The sequence below is a fragment of the Neoarthrinium moseri genome, assembly GCF_022829205.1.
Source record: "Neoarthrinium moseri strain CBS 164.80 chromosome Unknown scaffold36_Wmoseri_CBS_16480, whole genome shotgun sequence".
Lineage (NCBI taxonomy): Eukaryota > Fungi > Ascomycota > Sordariomycetes > Amphisphaeriales > Apiosporaceae > Neoarthrinium > Neoarthrinium moseri.
Genome location: NW_026055150.1, coordinates 13,861 through 29,310, shown reverse-complemented (window position 1 = coordinate 29,310; position 15,450 = coordinate 13,861). Strand labels below are relative to the sequence as shown.

At 49.2% G+C, this 15,450-nt stretch overlaps 4 protein-coding genes across 4 annotated transcripts; 2 read left to right on the top strand and 2 right to left on the bottom strand.

The window, feature by feature from the left end:
- Nucleotides 1-2,669: 2,669 nt before the first annotated feature.
- Nucleotides 2,670-4,055, top strand: JN550_008487 (uncharacterized protein; the record flags this gene model as incomplete). The annotated part of the gene is made up of 2 exons (XM_049320454.1): nt 2,670-3,258; nt 3,310-4,055. 2 exons carry the CDS (start codon nt 2,670-2,672, stop codon nt 4,053-4,055), a joined length of 1,335 nt encoding a protein of 444 aa, XP_049169419.1.
- Nucleotides 4,056-5,205: 1,150 nt separating this feature from the next.
- JN550_008486 (uncharacterized protein) lies at nt 5,206-6,087 on the bottom strand (the record flags this gene model as incomplete). Its single annotated transcript, XM_049320452.1, has 1 exon — nt 5,206-6,087. One exon carries the CDS (start codon nt 6,085-6,087, stop codon nt 5,206-5,208), a length of 882 nt encoding a protein of 293 aa, XP_049169418.1.
- A 758-nt stretch (nt 6,088-6,845) lies between these two features.
- Nucleotides 6,846-8,064, bottom strand: JN550_008485 (uncharacterized protein; the record flags this gene model as incomplete). Its single annotated transcript, XM_049320451.1, has 3 exons — nt 6,846-7,176; nt 7,267-7,389; nt 7,673-8,064. 3 exons carry the CDS (start codon nt 8,062-8,064, stop codon nt 6,846-6,848), a joined length of 846 nt encoding a protein of 281 aa, XP_049169417.1.
- A 4,683-nt stretch (nt 8,065-12,747) lies between these two features.
- Nucleotides 12,748-14,658, top strand: JN550_008484 (uncharacterized protein; the record flags this gene model as incomplete). The annotated part of the gene is made up of 4 exons (XM_049320450.1): nt 12,748-12,866; nt 12,984-13,077; nt 13,226-13,914; nt 13,974-14,658. The coding sequence occupies 4 exons, from the start codon at nt 12,748-12,750 to the stop codon at nt 14,656-14,658; spliced, it is 1,587 nt and encodes a 528-aa protein (XP_049169416.1).
- Between the last annotated feature and the right edge of the window lie 792 nt (nt 14,659-15,450).

Sequence of the window (15,450 nt, the reverse complement as noted above, 5' to 3'; positions counted from 1 at the left end):
ATAGAACTAATTGTTAATACTCGTATACTTGCTCGATTTTTGTTTTGTTGTTGGAAATAAACATGTATAATCGAACTTGTCAGCCGGTATAACAATATGATAGGTTCTCACTCACAACACGGAAGCGGCGTTCATAGGTGACTTACGGCAACCCCCAGTACACTGAACAAGAAGAAAAAGCTAAATGATTGGAGAATAACATTGAACTAACAACAGGGAGAAACTGATTCGAAGTGTCCACAAATAAAAGAACATTACAACACTGGGGATTCGCTGGTGGTCACCCGCCATACTGCTCTAGCCCCGTAATAAAGGTGAACACCGCGCTCGGGGACATTACTTACAGAGCGTGCCCTGTTGGCCAAAACCAGCCTATTCATATCTCAATGCTCCGATGATAGTGTGAGGTCTTACCATTACTTACGGCTTACGACGAGATGGCTAGCCAACCATTACGACATTAAACTACGTCCATCGACAAGGCTTCCGTCACAGTGTGCACAGTTACTGCCTAACACGCCTTGATCAAGTCAACGATGCGTATTTGTATCTTGAATTCAGCGCCCTATTACTTCGCTCTAGCAGCAGTCTTCTTCGACACACCCAACTCATTCCAAGCTCAGCCTTTCCAATATGAAGCCTCAGCCAACATTCTAATGCATTGAGAGTGCGATGAATTAGTTGAACGTACGTCCAGAAGCGTGCGGAACATCCTTGAGCATTCGTTTTTGAACTCTTTCGCCTGCCGGACACGAATTGGCAACAGTACAGCTCCCGTACAAAGTTGTTTACCTCGGGTGGCTCTTTAGCACCTCTAGGATCTCGCACTTTAATGGTTTTGCCGCTCTAATTCTTCCAGTTCTCCGTCATTAAATCTTCGCAGTGCGCCTTAGCCTTTTCGCCCTTTCTGTGGACCATGAATGAACGACGCCAGTCTAAGATACTATCATGGATGAAGGCTCGGATGGCCCGTGCGGCATGATAACCGCATGTCTACACTTAGTCTTGTGCTAGGCCTTAGAGCCGTCTTCGTAATACGGACTGAGGGGTACCATTCTTAACACGCATGGCCTGTACGTTCTTTTGAACCATGTCGCATGGCACTTGGTCAAGGCCGTAAAGACAATCTGCTTGGTGCGATGGTTCATGTTGCTTGTAATCCCTCCAATGAGGCGGAAGATCGCTATTGCAAGGCAGGACTATCCAACGGCATGCCTTATGTAGGTCGAGGAGCCTCGGCAACTACTGTATTGCTATCTTTTTCACGGTATCAACCGCCAATCCCATAGATATGTGAGTTGTTGGCTTGTTCATAGCTAGACGTAGGAGGCCGTCCAAAGTTTCGGAATTGGCATAGTCATTAATCTTTTAGCCTCTTCATTTGCCAACAAAGATCCGGGGAAGGTGGGCATAGGCAATAGGCAGTGCCAGGATGCGGTCTCCGTCATCAATACCCTGGAATTTATCTTGTGGCAGATCGAAAACCGCGTCTCTGGCCTTCTGTATATATTTGTCCCGATGATAATCCAGTGGCTGGAGCTTTTCCAGGCAGTCGTTTGCCACCTGCTGTGTGACGCTATCCTGACGAACCTTGTGTACGACCGAGTGAAGTGGGCTATTGAGAAATGGGTTGTCAAGAGGGGTCTATCATAAGTGCTTCAGGCATTTCCCCGTTTCGCGGATCCGTTCGGCAGGTTGGAGTGGTGTGTCTGCACATACTTAATATTACAACGCTCGGACTTGAACCACGACTATATCGTCTCTCATGGTTGATATTTACCTCTTTTCTCCCGATTACGCATTAGAGCAGCGCTGTCCTGCGGAAAAAGGCACGGGAAGACAGGAACAGTAGTGTTTAGTGAAGAGGTGTGTGTGGTAAGTCGTCTTGCATCTAGGCAGGAAGAGGTGACACGTAGTTGTCAGTGAGAAGAAGCGCAATCAGGAAAGAAGGAGGGGGGGATTGTCCCGTTTCTGCAAAGCAGAAATGAATGACTCCGTATGTATTGAGGCTGATTCTGCCTAATAAGGCACTGTGGAAGGTGCGAGAGGTGCAAGATTTACATGCACCCTCAAATACGGTGGTCATGAACAAAACTCATGCATCTTGGTGGTTTGTAACACATCTACAACGTTCGCATCACCGTTCCCTGGATACCTTCCTTTGCAAGGTAAGGTCAAACATCCCGTTCCACATGGACAGATGCCGTAAGACACTCCGTGGCGTATCAGCTGATCAATGTTAGAGCACAATGAATGATGTAGAGGTTTATCTGGGTCACGTGACAGCATCGGCGGCGGCAGCCAAAGCAGCAGACCTCGGAGAGTGCCCAGTCGGGTGGCCTGACCAGGGTCTTGGGCCCTGGTTGCCTGGCAAGTGGTTGACACAGGAGTTCGCGCACCAACAGGCAGATCTCATTGAGGCGTGCGCAACGTCTTGTGTTAACCACTTGCCTGGAAGGCTGGCTCCCTGGTGTCCCTTGGCAAAAGCTGGAGCTGTGCTGGCCTTGGCCGGGCTCCATATGTTGGCCGCTGGGCACGTAATACCACCCAGGTCCGAAAATCGCTCTTGACCCTCTTCAACATGCCTTCATTCCAATTCTCAAATCCAACAAAAGTGACAGTGAAAACACGACCTCCAAAGAACAGATCTGCCTGGACCAATGAGCACAATGCGCCGACCTACCAGGGCTTCCTGTAGTCAACAACCGCAGACAACAGACTTACTGATGCATCCTGACCACATGTGGAGGAGGCTCTTTGTTGGTGGAGCAGCTGACGAACTCGAAAAACTGCATGGATTTCGCCCCGGCGGATATTATCCTCTCCATCTCCAAGATGAGCTTCACAACGGCCAGTATCGAATCATCCACAAGCTCGGCCATGGCGGCCTTGCGACCGTATGGCTCTGCGAGGACCGGCATGCCGAAATCCCCACTTATGTGGCTATCAAGATTCATGTCGCCAGGGAGGAAGCAGACCAAAATGCCGATCTCCTACTAGCAACTACCCTCAAAGAGAAGTGCTTAGACACGGCTGCCGCCGTCGGACGGAACTTTTGCCTTCCTCAAGAGCACTTTGTAAGCCAGAGCCCGAACGGACAGCACCTTTGTTTTGTCCTGCCTGTGCTCGGGCCGACGGTGCGGCATGTAAGAGAAGTATTCGGCTCTGGGGAAAGCTCGTCCAAGACCATACAGGACATTTCGCGACAGGTGGTAGAAGCTTTAGGGATGTTGCACAGAAACGGTATTTGCCACGGAGGTACGTCTAGCTCAGCGCATCTTCATACTCCAGACGTTTAACAAATTATAGATTTTCGGCCCTCCAATATTCTTTTAGGCTTAAAGAGCCTTGACGGCCTGAGCGTAAATGAGGTGTTTGAATGTCTTGAAGAGCCAGAAACGATTAATATTCATGTGCGCAATGATAACCACCTGCCTCCCAAAATCCCCCACGCCCCCAAATACCTCGTCTTTCCAGTCGAGTACAGATATGTCGATTTTGAATGCATATTCCCGGAGGCACATATCATTGACTTCGGTCAAGCATTCTATACGTCAAATCCACCCAGCAGCTATGGCATTCCAGTCAACTACGCAGCACCCGAGGTTTTCTTTGACAAGCGCGGCACTCTAGCTATGGACATGTGGTCTCTTGGCTGTACGCTGTACGAGATGCGGGTAGGACAGCGGCTATTTGACGTATTCCAGTTGGTTGGCATCCACAAACAGAACTATGTGGATGAGATTGCCTCCCTCCTCGGGGAACCTCCTGAGCCGTGGGTAGAATTCTTCGAACCGGACGACGAAGATGACACAGACACTTCCCCAGCCCATCCATACACGCAAGAAAAACGCACTCATTTGATACATGACAAACTTGTGAGCTGTCACGACTGTACTAAGCGGGACTGTGACCATCCGCAATTCCAGCACATTTCAGAGCCCGAGGCTGCAGCTCTGGCCGATCTTCTGGAGAAGTTACTGAGATACCGGGCAGAAGAACGGCTTACAGTGCAACAGGTGTTGGGGCATCCGTGGTTTAACACAAGCTACTAGAGCAGGACGTGCTCTTCACTCACCAAGATGGCAGGAACATGCCTTTGCACGGGCAGATGATCTGACTCTGAAACTCGGAGCTACTCCTCTTGATCTAGTATTCCGGATTCTATAGCTTCCTAGTGGGGAATTGTAGATCATTAGTTAACTGGAGTTGAAATGCGCAGTCGCCCGATTCTGGCCCTTCAGGTACCTCATCGTCCACTAGGGTCTTGTTGTTCGACTCTGGAGGCATTTAAAGTACATGTGTCAGCGGCCAGATGTGAGAACCCTTGAACAAACAATAGGATCTTAGCTTCAACGATATATAATATAGATAAGCTGGCATGTTCAATATAACCGTAACAGCCATCTGTGCAGCCACCAACCCAGCGCCAAGACAAATGTCAAGGCAATCGCTTTCGTCTAGTATGACGAAGCTTGATTTTGTAGGTCTTGCGCCTCGGCCCAGCCTGATGTTCTTCTGCACGTATTCTTCACTTCACAACTGCTCATTTCCTACTTGACTGCAGAAACCCCAAATCAGGCACTACTTATCTACACCAGCGCTCTGAATAGGTCGGTGATTCAAAACAAGGCTGATGGCCCAAGGTGGCTCATCCTATTGTCCGAGCCATCATGTGTGCTTCGACAGTTCCTACTCGAGATACTAGCGGCCCAGCAGGATTGATGGATGAGATAGTTACGCAGGGCAGAACGGTCGCTCGGAACGGTAAGATGGGGCGGCCGGGAACAGTGTGACGGGACTCCGTTTTCGACGACGGAGCTGCGACCCTGGGATCATTAATGTCAAGCGGGCGGTTGCCAATTTATCTCTGGGAGAGCGGACAGGATCCCGATTTCTCTAGCGCCTATTGTCGTATGTGACAGTGCATAATTTCAAAGCGAATTATATTAAAGTATTAATAGACGCAGTGGCGTTCTGAAGAAGAAATTGCCATGGTTTACAAGTCGGAGACATCCTTGGAGATACTTGTTTCCACTTCGCATCTGGAGCTCAGAGCGGTGAAGATATCGACACAAGATTGGACACAAAGTAGGATATTGCATCCAGCCGATGACAGACTTTGCTGAGACAACATGCATTGATTTAGTACACCTGCCACCCGCAGCTTCCCAACCTGGATAGGTAACTAATGCAGGCAGGGAGTTACTCAAGGCCTAGCCATAACGACAGACCCAATCCTAAAGCCAGTGAGCTGCGGTGTGAAAGGCCAGTAGGCGCGGCATTCTGGCTGCTCGTGGTCGAGCCCGACCCACCAGCCGTGGTTGCAGTACCAGTATTGGTTGCCGTAGTAGATGAAAGAGCAGAGGACGAGGTAGGCGATGGCTTAGGACACAAGTTATCATAAACGAATTGCTCAGGCTTGCCACTACATGTGGTCGCGAGCCCAGCATCATATGTGCCATTCGGATACATCCAACAAGAGCCTGAGGCATAAGGCGAGTTGCTTGGGTTATCTGGATTGAAAACCACGTAGCTGCAGGAGGCGGCCTTGGCACATTGGCTCAGGCAGTCCGTTGCACCCAAACTAGCAGTACAGCCATCAAAGCAGTTATCCGGTGGTGTCGGGTAACCGCAGATGGATGCGACAGCAGAGGGTGTTGCGGTGGCCGCGCAGGTACCAGAGGTGGTGGTTGCGCTCCCGCCGGCGCACACGGGTTGGCTGTAGACGGACAGGCTGGGGTTGCCGCAGTCAGAGCTGCCGGCGCTCGCATCAAAGCTTTCACCGGGGTACAACCAACAGGTGCCGGTTCCGGTGTAGGGGTTGCCGGCGGAGAAAATGACAAAGCTACATGGGCTGTGGGCGTTGCAATAGTTCCAGCAGGAGGCTCTGCTGCCGCTGGCAACGGCGAACTCCGGGCCCGGTTCTTTATAGCTGCAGAGAGTGGTGATGAGGGAAGCCGTACAGCTTGATGCCGACGCCGTGGACGTGGCGGTACTGGTCGCAGCAGAGGTTCCAGTGGATTGAGCGAGGACCGCCTGAAGATGCAATAGGCCTATTGAGGCCCCGAAAGGAACCAACTTCATCGCAACGAACGGAATCAAGGCAGTGAACGTGTGCAGAAGGCGAGGGCTCGGCGTGTTAAAGAACCGCAATGTTCAGGGGGACGGCGAGGCGCCTTATTTCAGGTAATTTGTTCGTCATGGACGCTGCTGATGCGGTAAGGCATCCTCCTGCGGCACAGGAAATTGCTGTCACGGGCTGGCGTCTTTTAGTGATCTTTAGCGATCTTTAGCGGTCTTTGGCTGGTGTGGCTGGTGTCGAGTGGCTAGAGCTACGCCAGGTGGCTGGTGCGCGTGCGTCCCCTTAACTACCTAGGTACCTGTAATCATATCGACGGTATACTCAGCATGCTCGAGATGTACATGGTGTATCCCGAAACCCTTTCAACACTTCTTGGTGTGCTGAGATCTCTCTTGCGATAGGCTACTGGGTATTTGGCTACATCATGCACATACAACGCGACATTTGCGATATATAAATCGATTTCATTGGAATTCCTTCAAATTGGTCACTCTATTTCTTTAGAGCATTGATCCGTCGACCGTCTTGGGTAAATTCTCGATAAACAGCGTCTTTCGTATGGTCTTGACCAGGAAACCTGGCAACGTGAAATTACCAAAATGGCCTGTGCCAGAGTTCTTACCGATCTGAAGCCCCTATACCTGTTCTGGGTCTAACGTAGTGGTCGTCGAAGCCTTGTATGGCGCTGCAGGCTTGCCGCTCAAATACACCACCAAATTGTTTTGGCCATGTGCACAGATTACCTCTCGACGAACCAAAATTATGGTGCCTCAGAGTCACTAACGTCGCCAATGGCGAAAGCACCTCCAGTGCCTTTGATGTGAAAATACTTGTCTACTTTGATGAAGCCCTTGGCGTCAGGGAACTGGGAAGGTAGAAATGAGGAGTTGGGTAGGACTCCAAAGGTGGGAATGTAAAGGTCAGGCAGTATTCTGTCGTCACTAGAAAGAATCAATTCGAATTTGCCATCGGGTTGCGACACCGGATTTTTCACCTTGGTGCTGACTCTGACGTCGACATGCAGAGCCTCGAGTTGCTTCAATGCTGTGCTAGTCACACCTGCCGGCCTGTTTTCGAGGACGGTAGGTCCGCTAGAGATCCAGAGCAAGATTCAAATGTGTTCCAGCGTAGATATTGCAATTTGTCAAGTCATGAGAGTAATCTTCTTGTTCTTACCGTACTCAAAAGCCAGCTCGCCAGCTGTCTCTACTCCCGTTGGGCCGGCGCCCACGATGCCTATGGACCTGGCGGTTTTCACGCGCCTCTGAAATTCATGTACGGCCTGCTGTGTCGCCTCGGTGAAACTACTGGACTCGAAAGGACCATCCACCTTCGTTCTGGAGCCAGTGCCAGGTAGTCATAGCTAATTTGAGTGGCCTTGCCGTCGACCTCGACCACCGCAACCTTCTTGCCATCGACGTCGATGTCGGTGTGTCAGGGCAGTGCATTAGGTTTACAGAAGGACCGGTGAGATGCCGAACCGTGTCCGCTATATAATCCCTATCTTGTCCCCTTTCCTTGTAGAGGGGCAAGATTCAGTCTCTTTCTGAATTGAACCAGACATTTGGACTTCTGATTATACCTGACCTCACAATCCCCCTTGACACGGTGGCAGTACTGAGAACGAATTTGAATGTGTTGGGACCGTACTTGGAAAAGCCAGCGTTGATGGGTTGGAAAAGCTGTTCGTGGGGAATTTGGCCGGGAATTATGCCGCGCGGCGCGGCAATGTTCCAGTAGAAGTGGCTATCACGCGACACCAACGTGAGCTTGTATGTGACGGTGGTGGTCTTGCCGACGTTCTTAAGAAATCTATGGGCAGCACTGACGCCGGCGAACCCGTCGCCGATGATGACGGTATGCTTCATCTTTTGCGAGGAGAGGTTTGTAGCGGACAGTTCTCGTCGGAAGTGTTTGACAGTAAGAAATTGGAAGACCACGCCAACTACATCCAGGAATGGCTGCAGGATGATGCTCATGTTGGGTTCTTGCTTCTCCTGGCTACTGAAAGGAGCTGCCGAAGACCTTTCGGCTCTTAAGTGTTCAGAGAGATGAGAAGTAGAAGTACTCTGTCGCTTTTACCAAGTTTTTGAACCGGGTGAGATAGGCGGAGATTACAAATCAGGGAAAAGCTCAACTGTTTCTCACACAGCATCGCGTTAAGAAACGTGAAGGATTGATCGTCTGCATGAGCTCCTTGTGCGTTTTCGGTCACATGAATAAGAACCGGCACAAAGCCTGGCCAAAGACAGCCGCCGGAGGGGCCAATCGTGAACAGCCCATATTTTGTAGCGGTTTCGTCCGTAATTGGTCGTCCACGGCGGCTCCTCTTTTGATTGGCATAGAACTACGGGCAACGAACGCAACACCAGACAGGGGTACATCTCAGCTTTGTAAGAGACGAGAAACCAATAGAACTTGGCGCTGATCTGATGGGCATGAATAAGAGTGCCAGACCTTAATCTTGACTCCTAACCTAAGTTGTCAAACGAATGTCTCGGCTAATTTAAGGTGCGTAGAGCAGATAAGATTTAGTGTCGCAACACTATGGTTCTGACCGAGGCCTAACTCTTTCTCATCTTTGTCACGATGCTTCCTCTTTCACCTCGAATCATCTTCGTGACCGGCTGCTGCATGCTGGTCGATTGTTCCAGACAGACGATTCAGCATTCGCCCTTCTTATCTTGGACCAAAGAAGTTACCAATGGGGCTCCAGATGCATTATATTTTTGGCTAACGGTCGGAAATTTGAACCAAATCAGCTAACGTCTAGAACTCACGATTTCAATATTGTGGCCTGCTCTTGTATTCCTCTTGTACCGCCAGGGAATGTAGCTTCTATGATACAAACAAACAACTGAATCAGCACCTCGTTTGAGCAAGATTCTTCCGAGTGATGCTAGGCCTTATGGCTGAGTAATTCAAGCTAGCTTCAAGTCTCCGAAGGTCGCAAAGGGAGCTTAGATACAACAATGAACACTGCAGAATTCCAATTCACGCCTACGGCAACTCGCGTACAACCTAACGGCTCCTCCTTGGGGGCGTATACCGTTCATAACCGTCTCACAGGTCTAACAGACTCCTAACATGCATCAAGCTCGTCGGTAGGATCCATAGCAGCCATCTCAAATGGCTCGCTTGGGAATGCCACATTTGGTGAGGCACTCCTCAACTGTAACAACCATACTTTGAGGAATTGATTTACGAAATCTTTCGATATCCTCTCCAGAAATGCTTTGCCCAAATGCAGCTTCGATGATATTATCGCTTAAAGCAAAAGTCTGACTCGCAATACCACCCACACCGCTATCTTCGGAGGTGAACGACACCACGGCATGTGCTGGGTCGCATTCCGGATTTACCTGCGTGTGGAAGGAGCCCATGGAGAAAACTGTCATCTGGTTCGGTCTGAGGTCTGTACGGATTACTCGCTGTTTTCCAGAACTATCCAGGACACCAGCTTCAGGGACCATTTCAGTGAGGACATGGCCGGCGGTTACGAGGAACAATTCGGTGGCTCGAGGATGGAGGTGAAGAAATCCAATGCTGCAGGCTTTGGCAAGTTTAGCCAACTATAGGTATGAAACAGGATCTTGGTACATACGAGGAAAATCCGCCACTGCCATGCTTCCGCCGGTGCCGGTTAAAGCAGGAAAACTCTGCCGGTTGGCGAAGGGGGATTGGCTTTTATTGAAAGAATAAACAAAATCTTCATCTTTTGAGAGAAGACGGTAACGTTGAACACCACTAGATCGTGAGCCAAGAATCCTCTACGACGTCATAGGGAGCGACTGACGTATCTGCAAGCTGTAGCTGGGCTGTTAAGCTAAGATTCACGGTAGAATTATCGTCTCTGCGATTCGGAGCAGCTTTTCCTTCTGAAGAGAAGGCCAGGATGGCCGCAGAGAAGATTGACATAGGATTGGAACGCATTTTACAAATTCAGTTCGTAGACAAATCAATTTTGAACGATGTTGAGCTGCTTGCTTTGGATCGTTTTTGGGCTTGTTATATGGGATGTCGATGGCCTTATATACTCATCAAGCAAGCTAATAAATCATGCTACCATTCAGCCATGTCAAAACTTGCAACTTACCAACGCTCGAATAGTGGCCCTATCGCACCTGCTTGTCTGCCAAGGCCGATGATGACAAGTGGTACTTGCAGAATTCTGTGGATCGGGATTGGTCGTATCGGTTATGCAGAAGACGCAATTTTAACCCAACGTTGTCAGATCGTAAGCTCGGCCGCACGCTGCGATTAGCTGCCCACGGAATTTATTCCCTTCTGTGGATATTCCACTCTAGTACCAGCTGTCATTGGCCACATCGGTAAGTAAGACCTTCTGGGACTGTTGATCAGGATGCGGCTTAGATCACCAGAGCCGCACCCGCTTCGGAACGCGCCTGTTCCGTACACTTTTATCGGGGATACAGCTGCTGCGAGCGTCGTAGGGTGTCTTGACGTTGTTCGGCTAGTCACAAATTTGTTTTTTTTTTTTTTTTTAGCTGAATTTGAATCCGGCTTCTCGCATTTCCATCCTTGCCTCAGCAGTTCTTGTTTTGATCCTGATAAGCAGGATTAGATTGCTTGTGTGATACAGCTCTGTCTACTGCCCCGGCTTGCACATGAACGCTAATGTCGAAGCCTTCCTGCATCCAATTCACCCTGACAGGACCGGGACTTTTCAGAAGCAGAAGGCTTTTGCTTACTTTTTTCTCAAAGTCTAGTTTACTTATGCTTCTCTACTCTTCCATCGCAAATTGAGTCCGCCTGATATCATTTCTCGCGATTTATAAGGCCGGCATACGGCATACAAACGTTAATGTCAAGTAGTATCCTAAGGACTCAAGAACTTCCTCAAAAAGGAGCTTTACAATCTTGGGGTTGATCACTTGGGCTGGCTCCACTCTTCTCAGTAGCAAACGGTCTGCGAACTCCGTAATTGAGCGTCAAGATTCGTATGAATGGTAAGCTGCAGTACCTGGGTAAGTTGCACATAAAAATCACACATTCTAAACCTCTATAACCCCATTCAGCCTCTCAACGGCCTGATCAGTAGCGAACATGCTTCAAATTCAAACTACGACTTCCGTATATACCCTAATCACCCGAATACTTGGTCCTTTATCATAAAGGAAGCTCGAAGATGATATGTTAGATAGACCCTAGGCCTTGTTTATATGTTTCCAATAACGATGCACATTATATATTTTAGTCAATTCCAAATCGCACTTGGCAGCGTTGGCGAGCTTGCGCAGTGCTTAGCCCTAAACCACCCTCTAGGAGCCACTTAAAATTGGATAATCGCAGACGTTGGTGTCAGCCTCTATCCTCTCACTACTAAGCCTTGCCTATCACGTCTAAGATAGCGAAAATGGTGCCTATAGCATGATGCTTGTGCATGGGCAGGGTTTTGCCTCAAGTGCCACTTTCGACAAATGAGCAGATCATGTTTCGGATTTTGATGATCTTAGGTAATACAGATAAGCCAAACAAGCAAAATCTTCCTAGAGCTCCCGTAGATGTAATGCTACCTTCTATGGGCACCCTCAGAATTGTCATGGAATTCCGTCCTGGCGCCAGAGAAGGTGCTGGGTATGTATGCTAAGTCTCCGCCAATCAGGAGAACTTCCGTTTTCTGTTCATGGCACAATCTTTACTCTCCGTGTAATACCCGGTGCGAATGTGTGTATATGAAGTGCGGGTCATCGATATGTGGATGAAACGAAGGGTACAAGAAAAAGCTTCCCTGGGACTCGTTTCTCAAGCATATTGCACACAAAAAATTAGAGTTCCACTAAAAAGTTGCCTTTAGAAGGGCATGCTTGCTATTAGTCAGTTACGTCTTTAGGTCTTTCACTTTGGAAGAGGTGGCTAGCTGCGGCGCACCGTCCACGGTTTGTCTAAGACTTCGTGTTGAGACATTTCGCTTCCACCTACCCAATCATAGTCAGCGAGCCAGCACGTCATAGCAAGTCAGGCTACACGTTTCATTGGATTCCAGGACTTTTTTGTAGTCTTCGAACGAAGTTCTAAACAATCGCTCCACCGCAAAACGTATAGAAGTATCAAATTCCCGGCCAACGTCCTACTTCATGCAACGCACGCAGCAGCAGCAGCTGGTCGACGGTATAGGCCATAGTCAGGAGACTTACACATCAAGATATGAATACAGACGAAATAAAAACCGCATGCGATTCCTTGGCTGTGATAAATATCGTCTCGGCGCGGATAGCCGGCTAGTGCGGCGAGGATAGGGATTATATTAGAGGCTGCAGGTTAGGATATGCGGGGTCAGCCACTGATCCACCTACGAATAAAAAGGTTGAAATATTGGTTTGATATCCTAGTTTTAGTTGTCAGGTCCTCGGTAATTAGGTCTGTGAGACTGACTTATTTCATTATCACATGATTCACATGTAAGCTTTAAAAGGACTCTGTCCTACTCGGCGGACATGGTGGGAGAATAAAAAAAAATGGGCTGAGTTAGTTTTATTTCTGTGGTGTTTCGCTGCGGCACTGACGTGACTTGCAGTTCCTCCTGCACTTCAGATAAAGTATATAATCGTGTTCCGCTGGGGTTGTGGTAAGTGCTAGCTACCCTACATGGATGCATAAGCCTCCCAATCACGTCCGCTTCCACCACGTCGGCTGTGAAAATGTGGTACAGCTTTCTGCTGGTATCTTTGGCCAACCTGGCTACAGGATTCGCTCCTGCACCAGTTCCGCCAGAGTCTGTTTGCGCCTGTATCCCAGTCGCCACCCCAACATCAATATTGTATGTTACCTCAAGAGCAAGATAATGTAGTGAAGATAACGCATGCCCGTGACTGTTCCTTCCTCTCATGAACTGGGCGATTTGGAAAGTGATCGGAGATGTAGCTGATGCGTACAGGACGGTGCCTTTCACAGAGACTAGCACATTACAAATGGTAGCTACCTTTACGGTCGTTTTCGTGGAGTCGACTGTCACCGTGACGGTGGCTTCTGTGAGTATATCAACTATCTTGGTCACGAGCCATAAAAAGGGCCTTCTAACATGCCAGACCATAACCTCGTCCGTATTTGGCTCGACGCTCTCCGTAAATCCCAACCCTCGAATGACACCTCCTAAAATCTTCTGACAACGTTCGCCAGGTTCCTTATACACCCAGCACTAGTCTCTATACACAAACGGTGTCATGCCTCCCTAGTGCTGGCACTCAGAGCTCTTTCACTCTGCCCACCGCGCTTCAGAGGAAACGGAACCTGGAAAACCGCAACTATGCCGTGAAGCCGAAGACCTCCACGAGCAGTACGAAGGCAACGTCCACCTTGTCGGTGAAACCTATCATCTCGAGCTCTACTACGCGTTTACCCGGCTCGTCCAGTACTAGATCTACGTCAATAACGAGCAGTGGCAAGGGATCATCCACTTCGTCGGTAAACCCTATCATCTCGAGCTCTACCACGCGTTCATCCAACTCTCCTAGTACCAAGTCCACAACAATTACGAGCAAGAGCACATCCACAACTTCTACAAGATCTTCAACCAGTAGTACCTCATTCAGTAGTTCTACCAGCACCATAAAGCCGACATCCTCAGGACAAAGCACCTCTAAGCCACCGTCAGAAAGCTCTTCGTCCACGGGATTCGAGACGTTTCCGCCACGAACTGCCTGCTCCGATCTCGTCCCGTCTGGGTATACGGCAGCCATATCTTCTGCGTGTTCCTCCTTGGGCTTGTTACCACAGCCAACGACCAGAACTGTGGTTCAGAGCGAAACAACAACCATCGTCGGGCCGGTAGGTGAAGTCAGCACCATCACGTCTGTGGGCAGCACAAAGTAAGCCTTATGAAATCCATTCTAGGGGACCCAACTGCTAACCAGCTCGCCATCGTTAGGACTGTAACAGTCACCTCTGCTACTATCGGCACAAGCACTGGCCTATTCGTGACTGCACCAGCTACGGTAACTACAACAGTCAACGGGGCAACGATCATACCCACCGGCATCAACTTCCACTATGCCAGCAACGTCAACTACGGCGATACAATTTCCGCGACAGCTGCGGCTGTGAACAGTCTTCGCAACAACACGTCGGCTTTCACCTTCTCCAACACGATCATCAACCTTGACTTCGGCCCCGAATTACAATTTGTCGGCGATAGGAGCGAAATGCTCTTCCGTAAGACTGGGACAAGACTACCGACCAACAACTACGCGATAATACAACAGGGCTACTTCTATGCCAATAGTTCCTTCCCACGAGTCATCAACATCGACACCTTCTTTCTCTTCTCATCCAATTCGTTCAGCGTCGTGTGGACCGGGAACAAGTCCCTCGCCAACAATTGGACTTGGGAAAACCGGGACGATGCCATGTTCTTCTATGGAATCAAACCACCGGGCGATGGCATCCGCCAGGACCGCCCGATTGGGAACAGGACGTACATCATACCTCCTCACGAGGCCTTGCCCTTCACCATATTGTGGGGCCAGAACAGCGGTTCTGCCATACCAGAATACAGTTATTATCTCAGTGGTGCTCAATTAATTGGAGATTGCGGAGGTAACTTCATTCCCTGAGTAAAACTGTTGCGACCCATGTTGAGTCCTCTACCTCATGGTGAACTGGAGTGGTGCTCCTGGGCCATATTCCCCAAGTAACACAACCTCAGCCAACGCAGTTCTCCTCGTCAGTGCCGACGAGTTGAACGTACATTGTTCGTGTGGCCAAAATAGACGTATAAATCGACGGTCGCCAAACCGAATTGTCGTAAAATGAAGGCAAAAAGTGCGATGGTCTATTAAATTCTACGGAAAGGAAGGAAATTAAATAAGTGAAACGCGAAAAAGCACAGCCACTATTTCTCAGCCACAATTCTATACCACGTCTCACCAGCCCGAGCTCAATGGCTAATCTTTCGTCGGATGGCCGAGCTCTAGTTAATAGATACCTCGTCTTAGTAACATGTAAGATTAGTTCTTCAAGGGACTGCTGTGCTTGTGGTTCCTCGCGAATTCAGTCCGTTCAGCAACATGATAGTTCGAGTGATGCATTCATCTTATTCATTTCCACAAACATTTCACGTTAGATATGCCATGAACTTTCCTAACTATGGCAAGGAGTAGTTACATGGCTACCTAATTAGGCGCTAGGTCAAGTGGAGCTTCATTTTGGCACTGCTAGCGCAGTGGCTATTTTGTAACACCTCTCCTTTACCGTGGTCGTCCTTTTTCGGACTGTACAGCTTGGCGTCTTTGGGAACTTTCATCGTCTTAGTGACCGGGTTCGCCTTCTCTTTTAAAACTCAAGCCCTAGCATGGCTAAGCGGAGCCTCAAGTATCGCATCCACGACGCGTATTCGTTTGTAATCT